Source organism: Nerophis ophidion, linkage group LG14 (assembly GCF_033978795.1).
Source record: "Nerophis ophidion isolate RoL-2023_Sa linkage group LG14, RoL_Noph_v1.0, whole genome shotgun sequence".
NCBI classification, from domain to species: Eukaryota; Metazoa; Chordata; class Actinopteri; order Syngnathiformes; family Syngnathidae; genus Nerophis; species Nerophis ophidion.
The window spans coordinates 14,248,394-14,271,647 of NC_084624.1; the positions used below are offsets into that span (position 1 = coordinate 14,248,394).

A 23,254-nucleotide genomic window follows, 5' to 3' on the forward strand; every position below is an offset into this window, starting at 1 on the left:
CGTTTACCAAACAATTTGTCACTCCTATTCCCTAAATCCGATGAAATCTTATACGTCTAGTCTCATATGTGAATAAGCTAAATAATATTATGTGATATTTTACGGTGATGTGTTAATAATTCCACACATAAGTCGCTCCTGAGTATAAGTCGCACTCCCGGCCAAACTATGAAAAGAACTGCGACTTATAGTCCGAAAAATACGGTATATAATTTAAATTTTTTTCGCTAGGTCAGAAAAAAGCACTGAAGGGGATTTCATCCCTAGAATCCTGTTCCGCAGGTTTCCCTGGTATCAAATTACAGCTCTTTAGTAAAGATGTCCCAAAATGGCTTTTATGCCGACATCCAATATTCTGATATTGTCCAACTCTTAATTACCGATACCGACATATATAAAGTCATGGAATTAACACAATATTATGCCTAATTTTGTTATGATGCCCCGCTGGATGCATTAAACAATCTAACAAGGTTTTCCAAAATAAATCAACTCAAGTTATGGAAAAAAAAAATGCCAACATGGCACTGCCATATTTATTATGGAAGTCACAATGAGGGTTTTTTCACAGCTTACTGTGAGGATTGTTCTCCCAGGATGCAAACATACTTTTCCGGACATTGGTAGAAGGTAGGAACATTATTTAATCTTGGCTATTAAAAAAAGAGAAACAAACAAAAAGGCAGAACTATGGACAAGAAACCAAACTCTGTGGCAAGAATAAAGAAAACCTACTTGGGAGGAAAAGGAGCAGCATGAACTATGGCGTGAAAACTAGCAATGACGCCAGGATGACTGACTGACTGGCAAAACAGGCTTGAATAAAAGTCTCTTGATTAGAGCGGGTGAGTTTTTTACATGAGGCAGGAGAAACTAATGGTTCGTCATGGTAACTAGACGAAGGAGCGTATGCAGGAACTAAAAGAGTCCAAAAACTACAGAAAATAACAAAAACATAATCCAGACCACCGAACATGACACACTAAGTGTTTTTTTGTTTTTTTTATCAGGCCTCAAAACAGCTTGGAATTTGGGACATGCTCTCCTTGAGATAATCCTGGGGGGTGTATTGTAGAGCAGGGGTCACCAACCTTTTTGAAACCAAGAGCTACTTCTTGGGTACTGATTAATGCGAAGGGCTACCAGTTTGATACACACTTAAATAAATTGCCAGAAATAGCCAATTTGCTCAATTTACCTTTAATAAATAAATCTATATATATAAAAAAAAAAATGGGTATTTCTGTCCGTCATTCCGTCGTATATTTTTTTTCCTTTCACAGAAGGTTTTTTGTAGAGAATAAATGATGAAAGAAACACTTAATTGAATGGTTTAAAAGAGGAGAAAACAGGAAAAAAAAAGAAAATTTAATTTTGAAACATAGTTTATCTTTGATTTCGACTCTTTAAAATTCAAAATTCAACCAAAAAAAAAAAGAAGAGAAAAACTAGCTAATTCAAATATTTTTTTAAAAATTTAAAAAAGAATTTATGGAACATTATTAGTAATTTTTCCTGATTACGCGTGATTTTAGAATTTTGATAACATGTTTTAAATAGGTTAAAATCCAATTTGCACTTAGTTAGAATATATAACAAATTGGACCTGGCTATATTTCTAATGATAAATAAATGATAAATGGGTTGTACTTGTATAGCGCTTTTCTACCTTCAAGGTACTCAAAGCGCTTTGACACTACTTCCACATTTACCCATTCACACACACATTCACACACTGATGGAGGGAGCTGCCATGCAAGGCGCTAACCAGCACCCATCAGGAGCAAGGGTGAAGTGTCTTGCTCAAGGACACAACGGACGTGACGAGGTTGGTTCTAGGTGGGATTTGAACCAGTGACCTTCGGGTTGCGCACGGCCACTCTCCCACTGCGCCACGCCGACAAATCATTATTTCTTCTAGATTTTCCAGAACAAAAATTTTAAAAGAAATTCAAGACTTTGAAATAAGATTTCAATTTGATTCTACAGATTTTCTAGATTTGCCAGAATACTTTTTGGGAATTTTAATCATCATAAGTTTGAAGAAATAATTCGCAAATATTCTTTGTCGAAAAAACAGAAGCTAAAATGAAGAATAGCTCGGTTGGTAGAGTGGCCGTGCCAGCAACTTGAGGGTTGCAGGTTCGATTCCCGCTTCCGCCATCCTAGTCACAGCCGTTGTGTCCTTGGGCAAGACACTTTAACCACCTGCTCCCAGTGCCACCCGCACTGGTTTAAATGTAACTTAGATATTGGGTTTCACTATGTAAAGCGCTTTGAGTCACTAGAGAAAAGCGCTATATAAATATAATTCACTTCACAATTAAATTAAAATGTATTTATTATTCTTTACAATAAAAAAACAATTACTTGAACATTGATTTAACTCGTCAGGAACGATGAGGAAGGAATTTAAAAGGTAAAAAGGTATATGTGTTTAAAAATCCTAAAATCATTTTTAAGGTCGTATTTTTTCTCTCAAATTGTCTTTCTGAAAGTTATAAGAAGCAAAGTAAAAAAAATAAATGAATTTATTTAAACAAGTGAAGACCAAGTCTTTAAAATATTTTATTGGATTTTCCAATTCTATTTGAGTTTTGTCTCTCTTAGTACTAAAAATGTCGAGCAAAGCGAGACCAGCTTGCTAGTAAATAAATACAATTTAAAAAATGGAGGCAGCTCACTGGTAAGTGCTGCTATTTGAGCTATTTTAAGAACAGGCCAGCGGGCGACTCGTCTGACCTGGTGACCCCTGTTGTAGAGTCTCGGAAGAGTTTGTGCTGCAAGGGGTTCTGGGTATTCGTTCTGTTGTGTTTATATTGTGTTACGGTGTGAATGTTCTCCCGATGTGTTTGTCATTCCTGTTTGGTGTGGGTTCACAGTGTGGCGCATATTTGTAACAGTGTTATTATGTGACTGGGCCGGCACACTGTTTGTATGGAGGAAAAGCGGACGTGATGACAGGTTCTAGAGGACGCTAGAGGCAGGATTGTTAATGGAATGCTTGTCACAGTTGGATCCTGCAGCAACCTGGTACTTTTTTCAACACTCTGTGTACAGTACTTTAGTTTTGTGCTCAGGGAAAGCGAATCAGACGCTCTTTGATCTACTTTCATCAGCTTGCGTACTGCGATGCATGCGACTTTAGCATATCTAGTCCCTGAATAAGTTGACGTGAGGTTGAGCTACAACCAGCGTTCCAGAGTTAGATGCAAACTAATGACCATCTTGTTCTTCCTGCAGAATCGTTATTCTACATGCTGAGCTCTACCAAAACCCTCTGGTAGGTCAATCACTTTATTGATAACTGTCTGGAATGGATTTCTGCTGTCATTAGTTGAAGTGGAGTGGTAATTTCTTTTTTTTGGTGTAACTTAAAGATCACAGTCATTCTTGAGGTTCAGCTCATGGCCCAGTATGTTGAATGATGCCGGATACTTTCTAATACACTTTGCATGTGTAATTAACATGCAACTACAGTGGGGCAAAAAAGTATGTAGTCAGCTACGGATTGTGAAAGTTTTCCCACTTAAAATGATGACAGAGGTCTGTAATTTTCATCATAGGTACACTTCAACTTCACTTCAAATCCAGGAATTCACATTGTAGGAATTTTAAAGAATTTCTTTGTAAATTATGGTGGAAAATAAGTATTTGGTCAACCATTCAAAGCTCTCACTGATGGAAGGAGGTTTTGCCTCAAAATCTCACGATACATGGCCCCATTCATTCTTTCCTTAACACGGATCAATCGTCCTGTCCTCTTAGCAGAAAAACAGCCCCAAAGCATGATGTTTCCACCCCCATGCTTCACAGTAGGTGTGGTGTTCTTGGGATGCAACTCAGTATTCTTCTTCCTCCAAACACAACGAGTTGAGTTTATACCAAAATGGATACATGGATGATACAGCAGAGGATTGGGAGAATGTCATGTGGTCAGATGAAACCAAAATAGACCTTCAAGCTCTTAAGGTGTCAGGGAGTGAGGTCTACCAAAATACACATTGTACACAAATGGCACAGCTGCACTAGCTGGCCTCTGTTACAGACCCCCCCTGAACCTCACTCTCATCCGGGTCACGGCACCAATCTGGATTGATTGATTGGTTGATTGATACTTTTACTAGTAGATTGCACAGTACAGTACACATTCCATACAATTGACAACTAAATATCCATCCATCCATCCATCCATCATCTTCCGCTTATCCGAGGTCGGGTCGCGGGGGCAACAGCCTAAGCAGGGAAACCCAGACTTCCCTCTCCCCAGCCACTTCGTCTAGCTCTTCCCGGGGGATCCCGAGGCGTTCCCAGGCCAGCCGGGAGACATAGTCTTCCCAACGTGTCCTGGGTCTTCCCCGTGGCCTCCTACCGGTTGGACGTGCCCTAAACACCTCCCTAGGGAGGCGTTCGGGTGGCATCCTGACCAGATGCCCGAACCACCTCATCTGGCTCCTCTCGATGTGAAGGAGCAGCGGCTTTACTTTGAGTCCCTCCCGGGTGGCAGAGCTTCTCACCCTATCTCTAAGGGAGAGCCCCGCCACACGGCGGAGGAAACTCATTTCGGCCGCTTGTACCCGTGATCTTATCCTTTCGGTCATGACCCAAAGCTCATGACCATAGGTGAGGATGGGAACGTAGATCGACCGGTAAATTGAAAGTTTTGCCTTCCGGCTCAGCTCCTTCTTCACCACAACGGATCGGTACAACGTCCGCATTACTGAAGATGCCGCACCGATCCGCCTGTCGATCTCACGATCCACTCTTCCCCCACTCGTGAACAAGACTCCTAGGTACTTGAACTCCTCCACTTGGGGCAGGGTCTCCTCCCCAACCCGGAGATGGCACTCCACCCTTTTCCGGGCAAGAACCATGGACTCGGACTTGGAGGTGCTGATTCTCATTCCGGTCGCTTCACACTCGGCTGCGAACCGATCCAGCGAGAGCTGAAGATCCCGGCCAGATGAAGCCATGAGGACCACATCATCTGCAAAAAGCAGAGACCTAATCCTGCGGTCACCAAACCGGAACCCCTCAACGCCTTGACTGCGCCTAGAAATTCTGTCCATAAAAGTTATGAACAGAATCGGTGACAAAGGACAGCCTTGGCGGAGTCCAACCCTCACTGGAAATGTGTTCGACTTACTGCCGGCAATGCGGACCAAGCTCTGGCACTGATCGTACAGGGAACGGACCGCCACAATAAGACAGTCCGATACCCCATATTCTCTGAGCACTCCCCACAGGACTTCCCGAGGGACACGGTCGAATGCCTTCTCCAAGTCCACAAAGCACATGTAGACTGGTTGGGCAAACTCCCATGCACCCTCAAGAACCCTGCCGAGAGTATAGAGCTGGTCCACAGTTCCACGACCAGGACGAAAACCACACTGTTCCTCCTGAATCCGAGGTTCGACTATCCGACGTAGCCTCCTCTCCGGTACACCTGAATAAACCTTACCGGGAAGGCTGAGGAGTGTGATCCCACGATAGTTGGAACACACCCTCCGGTCCCCCTTCTTAAAGAGAGGAACCACCACCCCGGTCTGCCAATCCAGAGGTACCGCCCCCGATGTCCACGCGATGCTGCAAAGTCTTGTCAACCAAGACAGCCCCACAGTATCCAGAGCCTTAAGGAACTCCGGGTGGATCTTGTCCACCCCTGGGGCCTTGCCACCGAGGAGCTTTTTAACTACCTCAGCGACCTCAGCCCCAGAAATAGGAGAGTCCACCACAGATTCCCCAGGCACTGCTTCCTCATAGGAAGACGTGTTGGTGGGATTGAGGAGGTCTTCGAAGTATTCCTGCCACCTATCCACAACATCCGCAGTCGAGGTCAGCAGAACACCATCCGCACCATACACGGTGTTGATAGTGCACTGCTTCCCCTTCCTGAGGCGGCGGACGGTGGTCCAGAATCGCTTCGAAGCCGTCCGGAAGTCGTTTTCCATGGCTTCCCCAAACTCTTCCCATGTCCGAGTTTTTGCCTCCACGACCGCTGAAGCTGCACACCGCTTGGGCTGTCGGTACCTGTCCACTGCCTCCGGAGTCCTATGAGCCAAAAGGACCCGATAGGACTCCTTCTTCAGCTTGACGGCTTCCCTCACCGCTGGTGTCCACCAACGGGTTCTGGGATTGCCGCTCCGACAGGCACCAACTACCTTGCGGCCACAGCTCCGATCTGCCGCCTCGACAATAGAGGTGCGGAACATGGTCCACTCGGACTCAATGTCCAGCACCTCCCTCGTGACATGTTCAAACTTCTTCCGGAGGTGGGAATTGAAACTTTGTCTGACAGGAGACTCTGCCAGACGTTCCCAGCAGACCCTCACAATGCGTTTGGGCCTCCCAGGTCTGTCCGGCATCCTCCCCCACCATCGCAAAAGTCCAATAACAAAACACCACTCGGGTTCAGATCCGGGCGGCCATTCTTCCCAATCACGCCTCTCCAGGTTTCACTGTCGTTGCCAACGTGAGCGTTGAAGTCTCCCAGTAGGACAAGGGAATCACCCGGGGGAGCACTTTCCAGTACTCCCTCGAGTGTTCCCAAAAAGGGTGGGTACTCTGAACTGCTGTTTGGTGCATAAGCACAAACAACAGTCAGGACCCGTCCCCCCACCCGAAGGCGGAGGGAGGCTACCCTTTCGTCCACCGGGTTGAACTCCAACGTACAGGCTTTGAGCCGGGGGGAAACAAGAATTGCCACCCCAGCCCGTCGCCTCTCACTGCCGGCAACGCCAGAGTGGAAGAGGGTCCAATCCCTCTCGAGAGAAGTGGTTCCAGAGCCCTTGCTGTGCGTCGAAGTGAGTCCGACTATATCCAGCCGGAATTTCTCGATTTCGCGCACTAGCTCAGGCTCTTTCCCCCCCAGTGACGTGACGTTCCACGTCCCAAGAGCTAGCTTCTGTAGCCGAGGATCGGACCGCCAAGTGCCCTGCCTTCGGCTGTCGCCCAGGGGGGACCCACGTTGCCTCTTCGGGCTGTGCCCGGCCGGGCCCCATGGGAACAGGCCCGGCCACCAGGCGCTCGCCATCGTGCCCCACCTCCGGGCCTGGCTCCAGAGGGGGGCCCCGGTGACCCGCGTCCGGGCGAGGGAAATCTGGGTCCATGATTTTTCATCTTCATAAAGGTCTTCGACTAAATAGTAACACACAAATACGTTTTTCAACTTGTTTAAGTCGGGGTCCAGGTTTATCAATTCATTTAGGCCCCATGGTCCAACGACTGCTTCCGTTCCCCCCGGGGTTCGAATCTGGGTCCTCCTAATGAGAATCAAGAGCGTTTGGCACCAAGGTAAAAGTCAGAGCTGTAGACCCCATATCCAGCGCATGCTCTTAAGGTGTCAGGGAGTGAGGTCTACCAAAATACACATGGTACACAAATGGCTCAGCTGCACTAGCTGGCCTCTGTTACACTCACCCCCCTGAACCTCACTCTCATCCAGCTCACGGCACCAATTACGATTTATTGATTGATTGAGACTTATATTAGTAGATTGCACAGATCCGTACAATTGACCACTAAATGTTAACACCAAAATACGTTTTTCAACTTGTCTAAGTCGGGGTCCACGTTAATCAATTCATTTAAGCCCCATGGTCCAACAACTGCTTCCGTTCCCCCCAGGGTTCGAATCTGGGTCCTCCTAATGAGAATCAAAAGCGCTTGGCACCAAGGTAAAAGTCAGAGCTGTCGACTCCATATCCAGCGCAAGCTCTTAAGGTGTCAGGGCGTGAGGTCTACCAAAATGCACATTTATTAAAATTGGATTGTAATCCGATATCATTATTGGATCCAAAGAATGTTTTCCGGCCCTTTTGCAACCCAACCCATACAGGGGCTTGAAATTGTATTGCATAACTATCTGCATGGTTCACAATATTTTACATGAATTTTTCTGGAGTGTACTCTCATCAAGTCATCGAGTGGTCCTAAATGTTGACTTCCTTGTGGATATAAGTACACAGGAGCCTGTTTGAATCGTACTAAAAAGTGCCTCGATTAGGTCGTCGCTATATGTAGTCAACCGCTTATGTTGACATGAGAACCAAAGCCGTCGCTTCCAAGGGAAAATCGGTGCGTTTATGTTGACTTGGGTCATAGTATTCGCTGCACAGACCAAAGATCATTTTTGGCACTCTCAAGAATATTTGATAATATTTGCGGGGTTGATTCCGGCGCGCCCCGCCTCGCTGCTTACTCGCAGTCCACGCCTCCTCGCCGCCAGCTACAGTGTGCCCTGCCTCGCTGTCGGACTGCCAGGTCCGCATCTCCACACATAGTTAAAGTTACGTTAGAGTAACAATGATTGTCACACACACACTAGGTGTGGTGAAATTTGTCCTCTGCATTTGACCCATCCCCTTGATCACCCCCTGGGAAGTGAGGGGAGCAGTGGACTCATTTATGGTGATTTAACCCCTAATTCCAACTCTTGATGCTGAGTGCCAAGCAGGGAGGCAATGGGTCCCATTTTTTTTAATAGTCTTTGGTATGACTCCCAACCTACCAATCTCAGGGCGGGCACTCTAACCCAGGGGTTTGGCAACGTTCAGCATACAAAGAGCCAATTGAGCCCATTTACCCCCAAATAATACCCAACTAGAGCCGCAGACTGTTCGATTCCTAAAATGACGATAACACCACTTATAGTTTCGTTACATGTATGCTATAGAATTTATGAAATCAAATTCACATTTTATTTCTGGGTACAAGCAAATCACCAAATTATTTTGAACATTCGGAAAAAAATACACTGGTCCTTCCCTTATTGATGAATTTAGAAAACAAAATCAAGTCGCGCCAGTACTACAACTGCGGTATATTTTGTTTGACTAAAAAGTGAAAAGAACAACCTCGTCATCAATGAAAGCAAATTAATCTGTCCATGAAGTATAAATGCTTTATTTTTATCAGAAATTTTTCTCTTTTTTGATCCATTCATTGCTAGCTTACCGGGGGGTTGACCGCTAAAAACAATACAATTGCTTGGCAGCAAGAGATGACGCACAGAGGCTGTGACATACGGTACTCAAATCCCTTAAGGGTGATGGACGGCTGGGCAGCACCAGAGGAGCTGCAGTCAGGCACTGTAGCCCCCCATTCCCTCCCCAGTGTTGCAAGTCTCCAGATGTATGTTGTAATATGTATATGTGCTTTGCTATGGAGTTTTTCTTCCCACTCCAGACTGGGCCCTCTTAGGAGCCCAGTCTGGATTGTATTTTTTTACTCATCCCCCCCAGCATTTAACTTTTTCCCCATCTTTTACGGGGCGCCTTGTGGTTGCAGACCCCTGCTCTAACCACTAGGCCACTGAGTATATCACTGGTATATCATCTGGTATCAGACTGGTACATCATCCATAAGCGCAGATTACTGCACATCATAAAGGCAGCTACACTTTCCATCTTAAAGATCTAAAAAAAGGATTTGGGAATGTCCAACGGCCGCATGTGGTCCCCGGGCCTTAATTTGCCCAGGTCTGCTCTAACAGGAGGAGGGTGTGCTCAGGCAATTATTGGCTTCACTCTCATTCTGGTGTAAAAACAACTGGCTCAGGTGCAAAGAAGCAACCCCTCTGTCAATGCCAACAGGAGTCATTAAAATGGAATTACCCTTGATAGTGAAATGTATTTCTGGTCTTGTCGCCCACCCCTCCCGGACAGAGGGGGTGAGTAGCTCGATCCAAAGATACGTCGGAGATGCTATGCCGAACCAAAAATAGTTTTATTATAAGTAAGCGTCATTACCAAGGGCTGCAGTTCCTGGAGGAATCTCGGTCAAATATGAAGGACTCATTTCCGGGAGAAGCCAAACCATCAGTTTAAAACAGGGGTGGGCATTACGTCGATCGCGATTGACTGGTCGATCTCGGAGGGTGTGTCAGTCGATCTCAAGCCAGGCATTAAAAAATATACATAAAAATGAGCAATCATCAATCATACCAAGACTTCACTTTCGTCTGTTGTTTGACATTCTCGGCACCCGAGGATCTTGTGAGATGACGCTGGCTGCTGCGAGCTCATATTTTAGAAAAAAATCACTAACAGGGCGGACGCAGAGAAACACATTTTATTTCTAGAGACTCCGTACCTACTGTCAAAACTCTAAAGACCGACTGCACAGTTCCTGTCTTCACCATAAAAGACCTGTTTCATCCTGCCTGTGCTAACAAAATAAGAGTCTCAGAAAGCTAGCCTGCACAAGCTAGCAAGCTACGGAGTTTGATGCCAATGTATTTCTCCCCCGCCCTCAGCGACCGCTTTCTCACTTGCTTGCCCACCCGCACACTCACTGACGTCACTCACCTGCTGCCAGACATTAAAGGGCCACACACATATGCTACTCTCATAACAAAGTGTTTAAAAACGAGTATGCAAGTTGGACAAATGAGATGCCAAATCCAACCACTTTCATGTGGTATTGGACAGAAAGGAGGACTTTTTTTTTCCTCCATTTGAAAATGCGGACGTTATCAGCACCACTGTCTAATTCCAATCAATGCAAGTCATCAGAATCAAATACACCAACTTATATTCTTGTCTTCATGAAAGAAAGGAATCTATGTGTGTTAAACATGCTTGTATTATCATTAAACACCATTAACTTGTTAACAAAAATGTCTCTTTCATAAATAGATAAATATAAATTATAAATAGGAATGAGGTAGATCTCCTCGACTTGGTCAATTGAAAAGTAGCTCGCCTGCAGAAAAAGTGTGAGCGCCCCTGGTTTATATATTCCTTCTTTCTCTGTCTTGGTGTGTGCTAAGTCAGGACAGGACAACCTGACCATTTAAGGAGATGTTTCTGTGTAAACTGGAAAACAACAAATATGTACCATATCTTGTAGGCTTGACGTTCAAGATAAACATGGAATATCTCCGCCAGGATAGAGCTATAACTTTTGCAGTCCGAAGCCTGGTTTTCAGTGCTTCTTCTCAGAAGAGAAGAAATTTTAGTCCACATGCAAATGTCCATCTAAGGCTCTTTCTCAAACTGAGGGTTTGCTTTCTCCAAATTGGGTATAAACATTCACCATATGTTAAACATAATGAGTCAATTAATTCACTTCATTAGCAATGAGGCGTTGTGTGGCCAACCACTACCAACTTAAAACAAGGTTGTCGACTGGAATCACCCTCGTTTGCACCACCACCTGGAACCGGAAAGTTCTTATCTCCTTTTGTAATTTGTTAGATTATAAGTTGTTGGGGCTTTGGAACCAGCATTTAGACTAGACCCGACAAAGCTGAGTCTATGAACATGATCTGATGAAGCTTGGGAGGCGAGACACGTCTTCTAAGACAAACTCAAGTTTAACTGTGATTGAGTACCCTGAGAACTCAAGTAAAATAGGTATTAATTACACCTTTGTGTTTTTTACAGGTTGATCAAGCACAACTGGAGTTCCTAGAAGAAGCTTTGAGGAGGATAGGCATCCCCAAAGTGCTGACTGGTAAGAAATAAACATACGATATTGATAACAATCCCAATGATGGACGGTCCTGGCATGGTCATAGACAACCACAATCGGGCAGCATGTTCCAGGTGAGAGAGTGGTCATGGATTTTATGGATCAGGACTTGTGTCAGTCTTGTGGTGGTTGGTCCAAAGTATACTCCAGACTTCCACTTCACCCTTGATGCTGATTGGTGAGTGGTTGGTTGTATTACCAAATAAACTCTGCCCCAAATCAAATCAAGTTCCAGAATGATTATGTCTCAGTTTGAACCCTGTGGGTCAGCAAGACATCTACAGATGGAGCTACTCAAAAGTTTCCCTGTTTCGATGAAGGGTCCTTGGATGTACCTCGGCTGATCTGTGTTCTGTGGCCGGCAATCACAATGATGGACGGTCCTGGCGTGGTCATAGACAACCACAACTGGGCACCATGTTCCAGGTGATAGAGTGGTCATGGATTTTATGGATCAGGGCTTGTGTCAGTCGTGTGATGGTTGGTCCAAAGTATACTCCAGACTTCCACTTCACCCTTGACGTTGATTGATGAGTGGTTGGTTGTATTACCAAATAAACTCTGCCCCAAATCAAATCGAGTGCCAGAATGATAATGTCTCAGTTTGAACCCTGTGGGTCAGCAAGACATCTACAGATGGAGCTACTCAAAGGTTTTCCTTTTTCGATGAAGGGTCTTTGGATGAAGCTTGGCTGATCTGTGTTTGGTGGCCGGCAATCACAATGATGGACGGTCCTGGCATGGTCATAGACAACCACAATCGGGCACCATGTTCCAGGTGATAGAGTGTTCATGGATTTTATGGATCAGGATTTGTGTCAGTCCTGTGGTGGTTGATCCAAAGTATACTCCAGACTTCTACTTCACCCTTGAAGTTGATTGATGGGTGGTTGGTTGTATTACCAAATAAACTCTGCCCCATATCCAATCGAGTTCCAGAATGATCATCTCTCAGCTTGAACCCTGTGGGTCAGCAAGACATCTACAGATGGAGCTACTCAAAGGTTTTCCTTTTTTGATGAAGGGTCTTTGGATGAAGCTTGGCTGATCTGTGTTTGGTGGCCGGCAATCACAATGATAGACGGTCCTGGTGTGGTCATAGACAACCACAATTGGGGAGCATGTTTCAGGTGATAGAGTGGTCATGGATTTTATGGATCAAGATTTGTGTCAGTCCTGTGGTGGTTGGTCCAAAGTATACTCCGGACTTCCACTTCACCCTTGACGTTGATTGATGAGTGGTTGATTGTATTACCAAATAAACTCTGCCCCAAATCAAATCGAGTGCCAGAATGATTATGTCTCAGTTTGAACCCTGTGGGTCAGCAAGACATCTACACATGGAGCTACTCAAAAGTTTCCCTGTTTCGATGAAGGGTCCTTGGATGTAGCTCGGCGGATCTGTGTTTGGTGGCCGTTTCTGGCTAGAACTTGCCTGGAAATTAGCTGCCATTGAGCTTGAAGGAGAACATTTTGATGGCCACTACTATCCACCAGAGGTGTGGACTCTAATCTACTCGAGTCGCAATGTTGACGACTTCGGATTGGTCTTGACAAAATCATCAAAGACTTAACTCAACTTGGACTTTGACATCATTGACTCAGGACTTGACTTGAGTGATTTACTGGTGGTTGGTCCAAGGTATTCTCCAGACTTCCACTACACCCTTAACGTTTATTGATGGGTGGTTGGTTGTATTACCAAATAAACCACTCCGCCCCAAATCAAATCGAGTGCCAGAATGATCATCTCTTAGCTTGAACCCTGTGGGTCAGCAAGACATCTACAGATGGAGCTACTCAAAAGTTTCCCTGTTTCGATGAAGGGTCCTTGGATGAAGTTTGACTGATCCGTGTTTGGTGGCCAGTCCTGGCTGGAAGTTCCTGTCTAGAACTTGCCTGGAAATTAGCTGCCATTGAGCTTGAAGGAGAACATTTTGATGGCCACTACTATCCACCAGAGGTGTGGACTCTAATCTACTCGGGTCGCAATGTTGACGAGTTCGGATTGGTCTTGACAAAATCATCAAAGACTTAACTCAACTTGGACTTTGACATCATTGACTCAGGACTTGACTTGAGTGATTTACTGGTGGTTAGTCCAAGGTATGACATGACCATGTGATGGCCCATTTTAGTACGGTCTAATTTAATGCAATTTATAACAAAAATACATCATAACTTGCTCATTTTTCAATCAATTTTCATGTAGTTTACTTCATTGTCAATGTCAACAGGTGTGTTTTTAAGGCAAAAATATTGAATTAAAATAAAATTCTTACTGATAAAACAATATTTCTATCTTAAACGTTGTGTGGTGTTCGGGTCTGTGGCACCCGTTTTCATTTTTTATTAAAATAAAAATGATACAATTAATGAATTATTTTTAATCTGAGACTAACTGACTTTGGCTCAGTTTCTGTGAAGAACATATATCAGAATACATATTTTTAGGACCGTACACCCCCCTACACATTTCTATTACATATAAGATGTCCGGATCCACTGGACCCGGGGCTATTCGAAGTGTGGAAATTGATGTTCTGTGTGCCACAGCCAACACAGCAGGCCTAGACATGAGGATGACAGAGTGTAGGTACACAGAACATCAGAGGGTCAAATGTGCGAGAAAATGAGAGCAGACAATGTTGACAATGTTGCAACCTTGTGTGGGAACCAAAGGTGCAGAAACACAAAAGAAGAACCCCTGTGGGATGCAGAAACTGGCAGAGAAATTTTTCCGTCCAACGTTCATATCGTTGTTACTCAGCCACCGTTTGTGGGTCTGATGGACCCGTTGCATTTCCTGTCTTTTAATGCCTCACAATTAAACACTTCTATGTTAAAATACTGAACAGACGTTTATTGGGATAAGGTAAACATCTGTTCGGTTCCACACGGATTCTTCTTGTGTGTTTCTGCACTTGCGGTTCCCACACAAGGTTGCAACATTGTTTGTCGACACTGTCTGCTCTCATTTTCTCGCACATTTGACCCTCTGATGTTCTGTGTGCCTACACTCTGTCCTCCTCCTGTCTAGGGCCTGTGTGTGTGTGTGTGTGTGTGTGTGTGTGTGTGTGTGTGTGTGTGTGTGTGTGTGTGTGTGTGTGTGTGTGTGTGTGTGTGTGTGTGTGTGTGTGTGTGTGTGTGTGTGTGTGTGTGTGTGTGTGTGTGTGTGTGTGTGTGTGTGTGTGTGGTATACAAAACATCAATTTCCACATTTCTATTAGCCCCAGGTCCAGTGGATTCGGATATCTTATATGTAATAGAAATGTTTAGGGGGGGTGTATGGTGTGTGGTCATTAAATGTGTATTCTGATATATTTTTGTGGAACGACTCTTCCCTCCGGGTTCCTCGGACCACCAATGTGAGACATGACAGGTGTGGCAGTTGGGAGATTGTGTTTATTTTTCAATAATTTTCAACTTGCTCTGGTTGCTTTTCAGCAGCTCTCGCCTCTCGTGATGGTCTCTTTCTTCGAATCGCATATCAGCCTTCCTCGTCTTCGTCTCCGTCTCGCTCTTCCTCATCCACCAATGACTCTCTCCCTTCAACTCCAACTTCTACAGCCCCGTCATTCTCGGCCGCTGCCCTTTTACATAGTGACAGCTGATTAGCAAAACGCACCCAGGTGAGCCATCTACGCACTTGACGCCGATCCCGGAGCCGGACCCGGCGCACCCCGCCTCTCTGCAGGTCCGCAGGCCACGCCTCCTCACAATGTTCTTCACATAAAATGAGCCAAAGCCAGTGAGTCTCAGTTTGAAAAATGTATTAAATTGTCATTTTTCTTTTGATACAAAATGAAAACGGGTCCCACACACTTTTATGGATCCATTATTATTAAAAAATATAATTGAGATATAACCGTTAATTTCAGTTAATCTGATCATGGTCCACATAAGTGGCATAAAGCAGTGTCAATGCCTGGGAAGTACTCGAAAATACCAAGTCATTGACTCGAGACCCGACTTTGACTTGTGATTAAGGACTTGAGACTTGCAAAGATGCAAACGTCGACTCACTCCCACCTCGATGAGAACATACAATGGTGCGTGTGCTACATTAACACGTTTTATGCAGCGAAAGAAGCAAAGTAGATACAGTGAAGTGTTCTCTGCTGTGTTTGCAGTGCTTGAGAAGGAAATAACCAGGCTGTTGGACAAACAGGGAGCATACTTATTCGACATCGATGACCCAGAAGTGCTTCCTCAGGATGTAAGTCTTAGTTGCATGTACTGACTTCCCTCCATCCATCCATCTTCTTCCGCTTATCCGAGGTCGGGTCGCGGGGGCAAGAGCCTAAGCAGGGAATCCCAGACTTCCCTCTCCCCAGCCACTTCGTCTAGCTCTTCCCGGGGGATCCCGAGGCGTTCCCAGGCCACGGAGAAGACCCAGGACACTTTGGGAAGACTATGTCTCCCGGCTGGCCTGGGAACGCCTCGGGATCCCCCGGGAAGAGCTAGACGGTGTCCTGGGTCTTCTCCGTGGCCTCCTACCGGTTGGAGGTGCCCTAAACACCTCCCTAGGGAGGCGTTCGGGTGGCATCCTGACCAGATGCCGTAACCACCTCATCTGGCTCCTCTCGATGTGAAGGAGCAGCGGCTTTACTTTGAGTTCCTCCCCGGATGGCAGAGCTTCTCACCCTATCTCTAAGGGAGAGCCCCGCCACCCGGCGGAGGAAACTAATTTCGGCCGCTTGTACCCGTGATCTTATCATTTCGGTCATGACCCAAAGCTCATGACCATAGGTGAGGATGGGAACGTAGATCGACCGGTAAATTGAGAGCTTTGCCTTCCGGCTCAGCTCCTTCTTCACCACAACGGATCGATACAACGTCCGCATTACTGAAGACGCCGCACCGATCCGCCTGTCGATCTCACGATCCACTCTTCCCTCACTCGTGAACAAGACTCCTAGGTACTTGAACTCCTCCACTTGGGGCAGGGTCTCCTCCCCAACCTGGAGATGGCACTCCACTCTTTTCCATGTACTGACTTATACATTTGTATTTGTAGCACTTCACCTTTTCCATACCTTGCTGTCATTTCTTACTGAAAATTTTGACCCCAACACCGAGGGATGGGAAGTCAATCAATTATCAATCAATGTTTATTTATATAGGCCTAAATCACAAGTGTCTCAAAGGGCTGCACAAGCCACAACGACACCCCCGGTTCAGAGCGCACATAAGGGCAAGGAAAAACTCACAACCCAGTGGGATGAGAGGACCGCAGATGTGGGGACCCCCCCCCCCCCCCCCCCCCCCCGGGGGGAGACCGGATGCAATGGACGTCGAATGGGTCTAGCATAATATCGTGAAAGTCCAGTCCATAGTGGGGCCAGCAGGAGACCGTCCCGAGCTGAGACGGGACAGCGGAGTAGAGATGTCCCCAACCGATGCAGAGGCGAGCGGTCCACCCCGGGTCCAGACTCTGGACAGCCAGCACTTCATCCATGGCCACCGGACCTGTAGCCCCCTCCCACATGGGAGAGAGGGGCAGAGCCGAAAATAAAATAACTGGCAGATCAACTGGTCTAAAAAGGGGTCTATTTAAAGGCTAGAGTATACAAATGAGTTTTAAGATGGGACTTAAATGCTTCTACTGAGGTAGCATCTCTAACTGTTACCGGGAGGGCATTCCAGAGTACTGGAGCCCGAATAGAAAATGCTCTATAGCCCGCAGACTTTTTTTGGGGCTCTGGGAATCACTAATAAGCCGGAGTTCTTTGAACGCTGATTTCTTGCCGGGACATATGGTACAATACAATCGGCAAGACAGGATGGAGTTAGACCTTGTACATTATCCGTATGTTGTATTGCCCGCATTTATGATAGCCTAAATATCGGGTTAGCTGCTATTTATTCAAATATGGCTGATTAGCACTCCAACAAGTCAATAACATCAATTCACGCACAGCATACAAGGTTTGGTGGACAAAATGAGACAACGAAGGAGTGGCATGAAACACGTCTCTCTGTGGCAGCCTCGGAGAAAGTCGTGCATGCAAACAAACGAGGAAAGCTGAAATCCGTAGGACAAAACGGCGCTCTGGAAATACTCAACACTGAAGCATCTTTAATATAAACTGCAGGATTTTTTAACAATTAAGAAGGTTGGCATCATGTTTGTCCTCCTACAGAAACCATATTAAAACAAAATATATTTTTTCATTTATGTTTTCCCATTTTAATACATTTTTCGAAAAAGCTTCAGTGAGCCACGAGGGCGGCGTTAAAGATCTAGAGCTTGCCGACCACCGCCCGAACCTCTTCTTCAAGAGTCGAGGGAAGGACTGGGTCGTGATATCCACAGCTGGATCGGTGCAGATGCCGACTCTGCATTGGTCCGTCGTGATTAATGTGGACCCCGACTTAAACAAGTTGAAAAACTTATTGGGGTGTTACCATTTAGTGGTCAATTGTACGTAATATGTACTAACCTGTGCAATCTACTAATAAAAGTCTCAATCAATAAACTCCAGGAACTATTAGAAAAACCTTGACCTTGACTAACTGTGACTCTTTCTTGTATATTCTGCTTAGGGCTTTGTGCTTATTCAGATGGACTTTGGTTTCCCTCATCACCTCCTGGTGGACTTCCTGAAGAAGATGCTACAATGACCACCAAACAAGCAAACTTGATGGTCACATTTTGTTTGTTAAGTTACGTTAAGGTACCACATCACATGATGACACAATGCAACATGTTTGAAAAGGAGTCCTGACCCCTTCTTTATATATAAATGTATATATAAATAAAACTGGCAATACCTACTCCGGGTTTGGGGAGTTATATTTCCTTCTGATGGATTAAAAAGGGCCCTTGTAGGGGGCGGCTAGCACTAAAACCCCGCCCCCACCCTCCCCCCGGTGCATAGGTAAGGTGGGCGGGGTTGGGGGGCACGGTGGTGTAAAACATAGTCAGGAAGAGTCATGGATGCAAAGGATTGTGGGTATTTGTTGTGTTGCGTTTATGTTGTGTTACTGGGAGGATGTTCTCCCGAAATGTGTTTGTCATTCTCGCTTGGTATGGCTTCAGAGTGTGGCGCATATTAGTTAGAGCAGGGGTGTCAAACTCAAATACAGAGTGGGCCAAAATTTTAAACGGAACAAAGCCGCGGGCCAAGGTTGAACGAATTAACCTTTTAATAGGGACCCAAACAAGTTTTGCATTAAATATTGAACAAGCAAGGCTTATATAACTTGAGTGACATGCAAAATCCAGTTTTAAATAATAATAATAATAATTTAAAAAATATCAATGGCATATCAAATAAAATTTGAATAAAAATGTTATGCTTTTTTTTCTATTTGCAATCTTCTGAGGTAAATATAATTCTTTTTCCACAGGCTAATATCAATCAATCAATCAATCAATGTTTATTTATATAGCCCTAAATCACAAGTGTCTCAAAGGGCTGCACAAGCCACAGCAACATAATTATTGCGGCTCCAGACACATTAGTTTGTTGTATTTTTGGTCCGATATGGCTTTTTCAATATGTTGGGTTGCCGACCCCTGCTCTAGTACTAGGAAAAACAAATACATTTGAAAATAAAATAATAATGAATGAACCAAACATTCAAGCCTTGAAGTAGCAAGAGAAAATGCATGAATAAAACTTTAATCATTGGTCAGTTTGCTGGAAGTTTCCCGGAAGAGTTAGTGCTGCAAGGGGTTCTGGGTATTTGTTCTGTTGTGGTACGGTGCGGATGTTCACCCGAAATGTGTTTGTCATTCTTGTTTGGTGTGGGTTCACAGTGTGGCACATATTTGTAACAGTGCTAAAGTTGTTTATACGGCCACCCTCAGTGGGACCTGTATGGCTGTTGACCAAGTATGCCTTGAGCGTGTGTGTGTGTAAAAACCACAAATATTATGTGACATGCTGTTAGTATGGAGGAAAATCGGACGTGACGACGGGTGTAGAGAACATTAAAAGCAGTGCTTTAAATGCACGTCCCCAATATAGGTGGAAATCGGCATAAATTCGGGAGAATGGTTGCCCCGGGAGATTTTCGGGAGGGGCACTGAACTTCGGGAGTCTGCCGGGAAAATTAGGAGGGTTGGCAAGTATGAGTATTAGCGGTGAATGCGGTGTTACAGCGGCACCGAAGCTGTATAACACAGGCGGGACAGATTTAATGCTAAATTGATATTGCCTCAAGGGCCAAATTAAATTACATTTGGCCCGCGGGCCACAGTTTGACACCCATGGGTTAGAGTGTTAAAGTTGTTTATATCACTGTTTATATCATGCTTTTCAATCTTGTACGTATATCTGCGGAAGCTGCATACAAGAAGATGCTGGACTGGCAAGCAGTTTGCACATGTTGTAGAAGGTGTCAAAGGCAATGGCTTCATAGTACGCCCTTATCCTCGTTAATCTGGATTAGCACCAGCAAATATTTGCGGGAATGGTTGCGGCTCCCATCGTCTTCTTAACTCTGTGAAACGGGTCAAAATAGCTCTTCGAGTGGTAAAGGATGCCGACCCTTGATATATAACAACGGGTGCATCGGTAAGGTGGGCAGGGTTGGGGGCGCGGTGGTGTAAAACATAGTCAGGAAGAGTCATGGATGCAAAGGATTGTGGGTATTTGTTCTGTTGCGTTACTGGGAGGATGTTCTCCCGAAATGTGTTTGTCATTCTTGCTTGGTGTGGCTTCAGAGTGTGGCGCATATTTGTAAGAGTGTTAAAGTTGTTTATATCACAACCATCAGTGTACTCTGTGTAATCCAGTATGCCTTTCAATCTTGTACGTGTATCTGCGGAAGCTGCATACAATAAGATGCTGGACTGGCAAGCAGTTTGCACATGTTGTAGAAGGTGAAGTGAAGTGAATTATATTTATATAGCGCTTTTCTCAAGTGACTCAAAGCGCTTTACATAGTGACACCCAATATCTAAGTTACATTTAAACCAGCGTGGGTGGCACTGGGAGCAGGTGGGTAAAGTGTCTTGCCCAAGGACACAACAGCAGTAACTAGGATGGCACAAGCGGGAATCGAACCTGCAACCCTCAAGTTGCTGGCACGGCCACTCTACCAACCGAGCTATGCTGCCCCACTGAGTCATGGATGCAAAGGATTGTGGGTATTTGTTGTGTTGCGTTTATGTTGTGTTACTGTGAGGATGTTCTCCCAAAATGTGTTTGTCATTCTCGTTTGGTGTGGCTTCAGAGTGTGGCACATATTAGTAAGAGTGTTAAAGTTGTTTATATCACAACCATCAGTGTATGCCTTTCAATCTTGTACGTGTATCTGCGGAAGCTGCATACAATATGATGCTGGACTGGCAAGCAGTTGTTGTAGAAGGTGTCAAAGGAAATGGCTTATCCTCGTTAATCTGGATTAGCACCAGCAAATATTTGCGGGAATGGTGACGGTTCCCATCGTCTTCTTAACTCTGTGAAACGGGTCAAAATAGCTCTTTGAGTGGTAAAGGATGCCGACCCTTGATATATAACAACGGGCGGGTGGCGGGCGGTTGCAGTTTTGATAAAATGTTGGTTCTGGTGGATGGCGGGTGGATGACGACATTAGTGATGCGGTTGCGGATGATACAATTGCCTATCCGCGCATCTCTAGTAGGTGTGTTTTTTTCACTATGTTTGTTGCGTTTTGGTTGATTTTAAAATATGTTGTCAATATTCAGTGTTTTATCATTCATAGTTAATATTGTAAATCCCCCTGTGGGGTGAGGGTGTGATCAGCGTGCTGCAGGAGCAAAAGGTCACTGCCTCTGTCTGGTGTTGAGGGTGGAGCACCATCGACTAGGGGGCGGGGCATGTGTGGGACAGAGAGACACAGCTGGCAGGGGATTAGATTTTGCAGGTGGTACGTGTTAATCCAATCAGCTGTTGTCTTTAACAGTGAGCGGCTGGCGGAGGAGTGAGGTGGGAGAAACTGGAGAGACAGACGTCGATAAAACATACCGGTGTAGTGAGTTTACATTATTCACCAAAATAACTTATGTTATTAGAGTTCCGGTTGGACGTTTTTTCACGGGACACTTTTCCACCCTTGTTGCGGTTTCCAGATGAGGAGATGCTGTTCCGTTATGGATTCAAGTAAAGTCTGAATGTCATTAAAACAGTTAAATCCATCTTTTGACACTTCTCCCACTCCCGTCCTTGCACGCTACACGGCCACAAAAAAGATGACAGGGAGAAGACGCCGTCGAAGGTGAGCCACGTAAAAAGACCGCCCACAAAACGGCGCATCCTGAAGCGACTGTCAGAACGCAGCTTGAAGATGATCTGTAAAATATAATCTAAGCAACATTTTGACCAAAGAACCACCATTACATGTTATGTAGACCAGTGGGCACCAACCTTTTTGGAACTGCGGACCGGTCAACGCTTGACAATTTAACCACGGGCAGGCGTGGAGTGTTATGAAATAATAACAAACGTCAATCCACTGTGTTTACTTATTGTATCGCCATGTCTAATTCAGATAGTTTAGCACATATTCATCTAAATTGGTATGATAGTTTAGCACGTATTGACCACCAGGTGGCAGTGTTTCCCTACTATTGTATCGCCATGTCTAGTTCAGATCGTTTAGCATGTATTCATCTAAATTCTTATCATAGTTTAGTACAGGGGTCACCAACACGGTGCCCGCGGGCACCGAGTAGCCCGTAAGGACCAGATGAGTCGCCCGCTGGCCTGTTCTAAAAATAGCTCAAATAGCAGCACTTACCAGTGAGCTGCCTCTAATTTTTAAATTGTATTTATTTATTAGCAAGCTGGTCTCGCTTTGCTCGACATTTTTAATTCTAAGAGAGACAAAACTCAAATAGAATTTGAAAAGCCAAGAAAATATTTTAAAGACTTGGTCTTCACTTGTTTGAATAAATTCATTTACTTTTTTTACTTTGCTTCTTATAACTTTCAGAAAGAAAATTTTAGAGAAAAAATACAACCTTAAAAATGATTTTAAGATTTTTAAACACATATACCTTTTTACCTTTTAAATTCCTTCCTCTTCTTTCCTGACAATTTAAATCAATGTTCAAGTATTTTTTTTTTTTTTATTGTAAAGAATAATAAATACATTTGAATTAAATTCTTCATTTTGGCTTCTGTTTTTTCGACGAAGAATATTTGTGAAATAGTTCTTCAAACTTATGATTAAAATTCAAAAGAATTATTCTGGCAAATCTAGAAAATCTGTGGAATCTAATTTTAATCTTATTTCAAAGTCTTTTGAATTTCATTTAAAATTTTTCGGAAAAATGTAGAAGAAATAATGATTTTTTTTTTGTTAGAAATATAGCTTGGACCAATTTGTTGTATATTCTAACAAAGTGAAGATCGGATTTTAACCTATTTAAAATATGTCGTCAAAATTCTAAAATTAATTTTAATCAGGAAAAATGACTAATGATGTTCCATAAATTATTATTTTTTTTTTTTTTCAAAAAGATTCGAACTAGCTAGTTTTTTTTCTTCTTTTTTTCGGTTGAATTTTGAATTTTAAAGAGTCGAAATTGCAGATAAACTATGTTTCAAAATATAATATTCATTTTTTTCCTGTTTTCTCCTCTTTTAAACCGTTCAATTAAGTATTTTTTTCATCATTTATTCTCTACAAAAAAACTTCTGTAAAAGGAAAAAAAATTTACAACAGAATGACAGACAGAAATAAATACCCATTTTTTTATATATATAGATTTATTTATTAAAGTTAAATTGAGCAAATTGGCTATTTCTGGCAATTTATTTAAGTGTGTATCAAACTGGTAGCCCTTCGCATTAATCAG

General features: G+C 44.2%; 1 protein-coding gene across 1 annotated transcript in view; it reads left to right on the forward strand.

Moving 5' to 3' along the window:
• The window catches only part of cetp (cholesteryl ester transfer protein, plasma), a 59,144-nt gene extending 40,900 nt beyond the window's left edge, over positions 1–18,244 (forward strand). Inside the window, exons 15-18 of the mRNA XM_061919902.1 lie at positions 3,244–3,283; positions 11,388–11,457; positions 15,609–15,694; positions 18,025–18,244. Of these exons, the coding sequence (XP_061775886.1) occupies positions 3,244–3,283; positions 11,388–11,457; positions 15,609–15,694; positions 18,025–18,102 (274 nt within the window). The 3' untranslated portion in view covers positions 18,103–18,244. The remainder of the gene's footprint in view (positions 1–3,243; positions 3,284–11,387; positions 11,458–15,608; positions 15,695–18,024) is intronic.
• Positions 18,245–23,254: the final 5,010 nt, after the last annotated feature.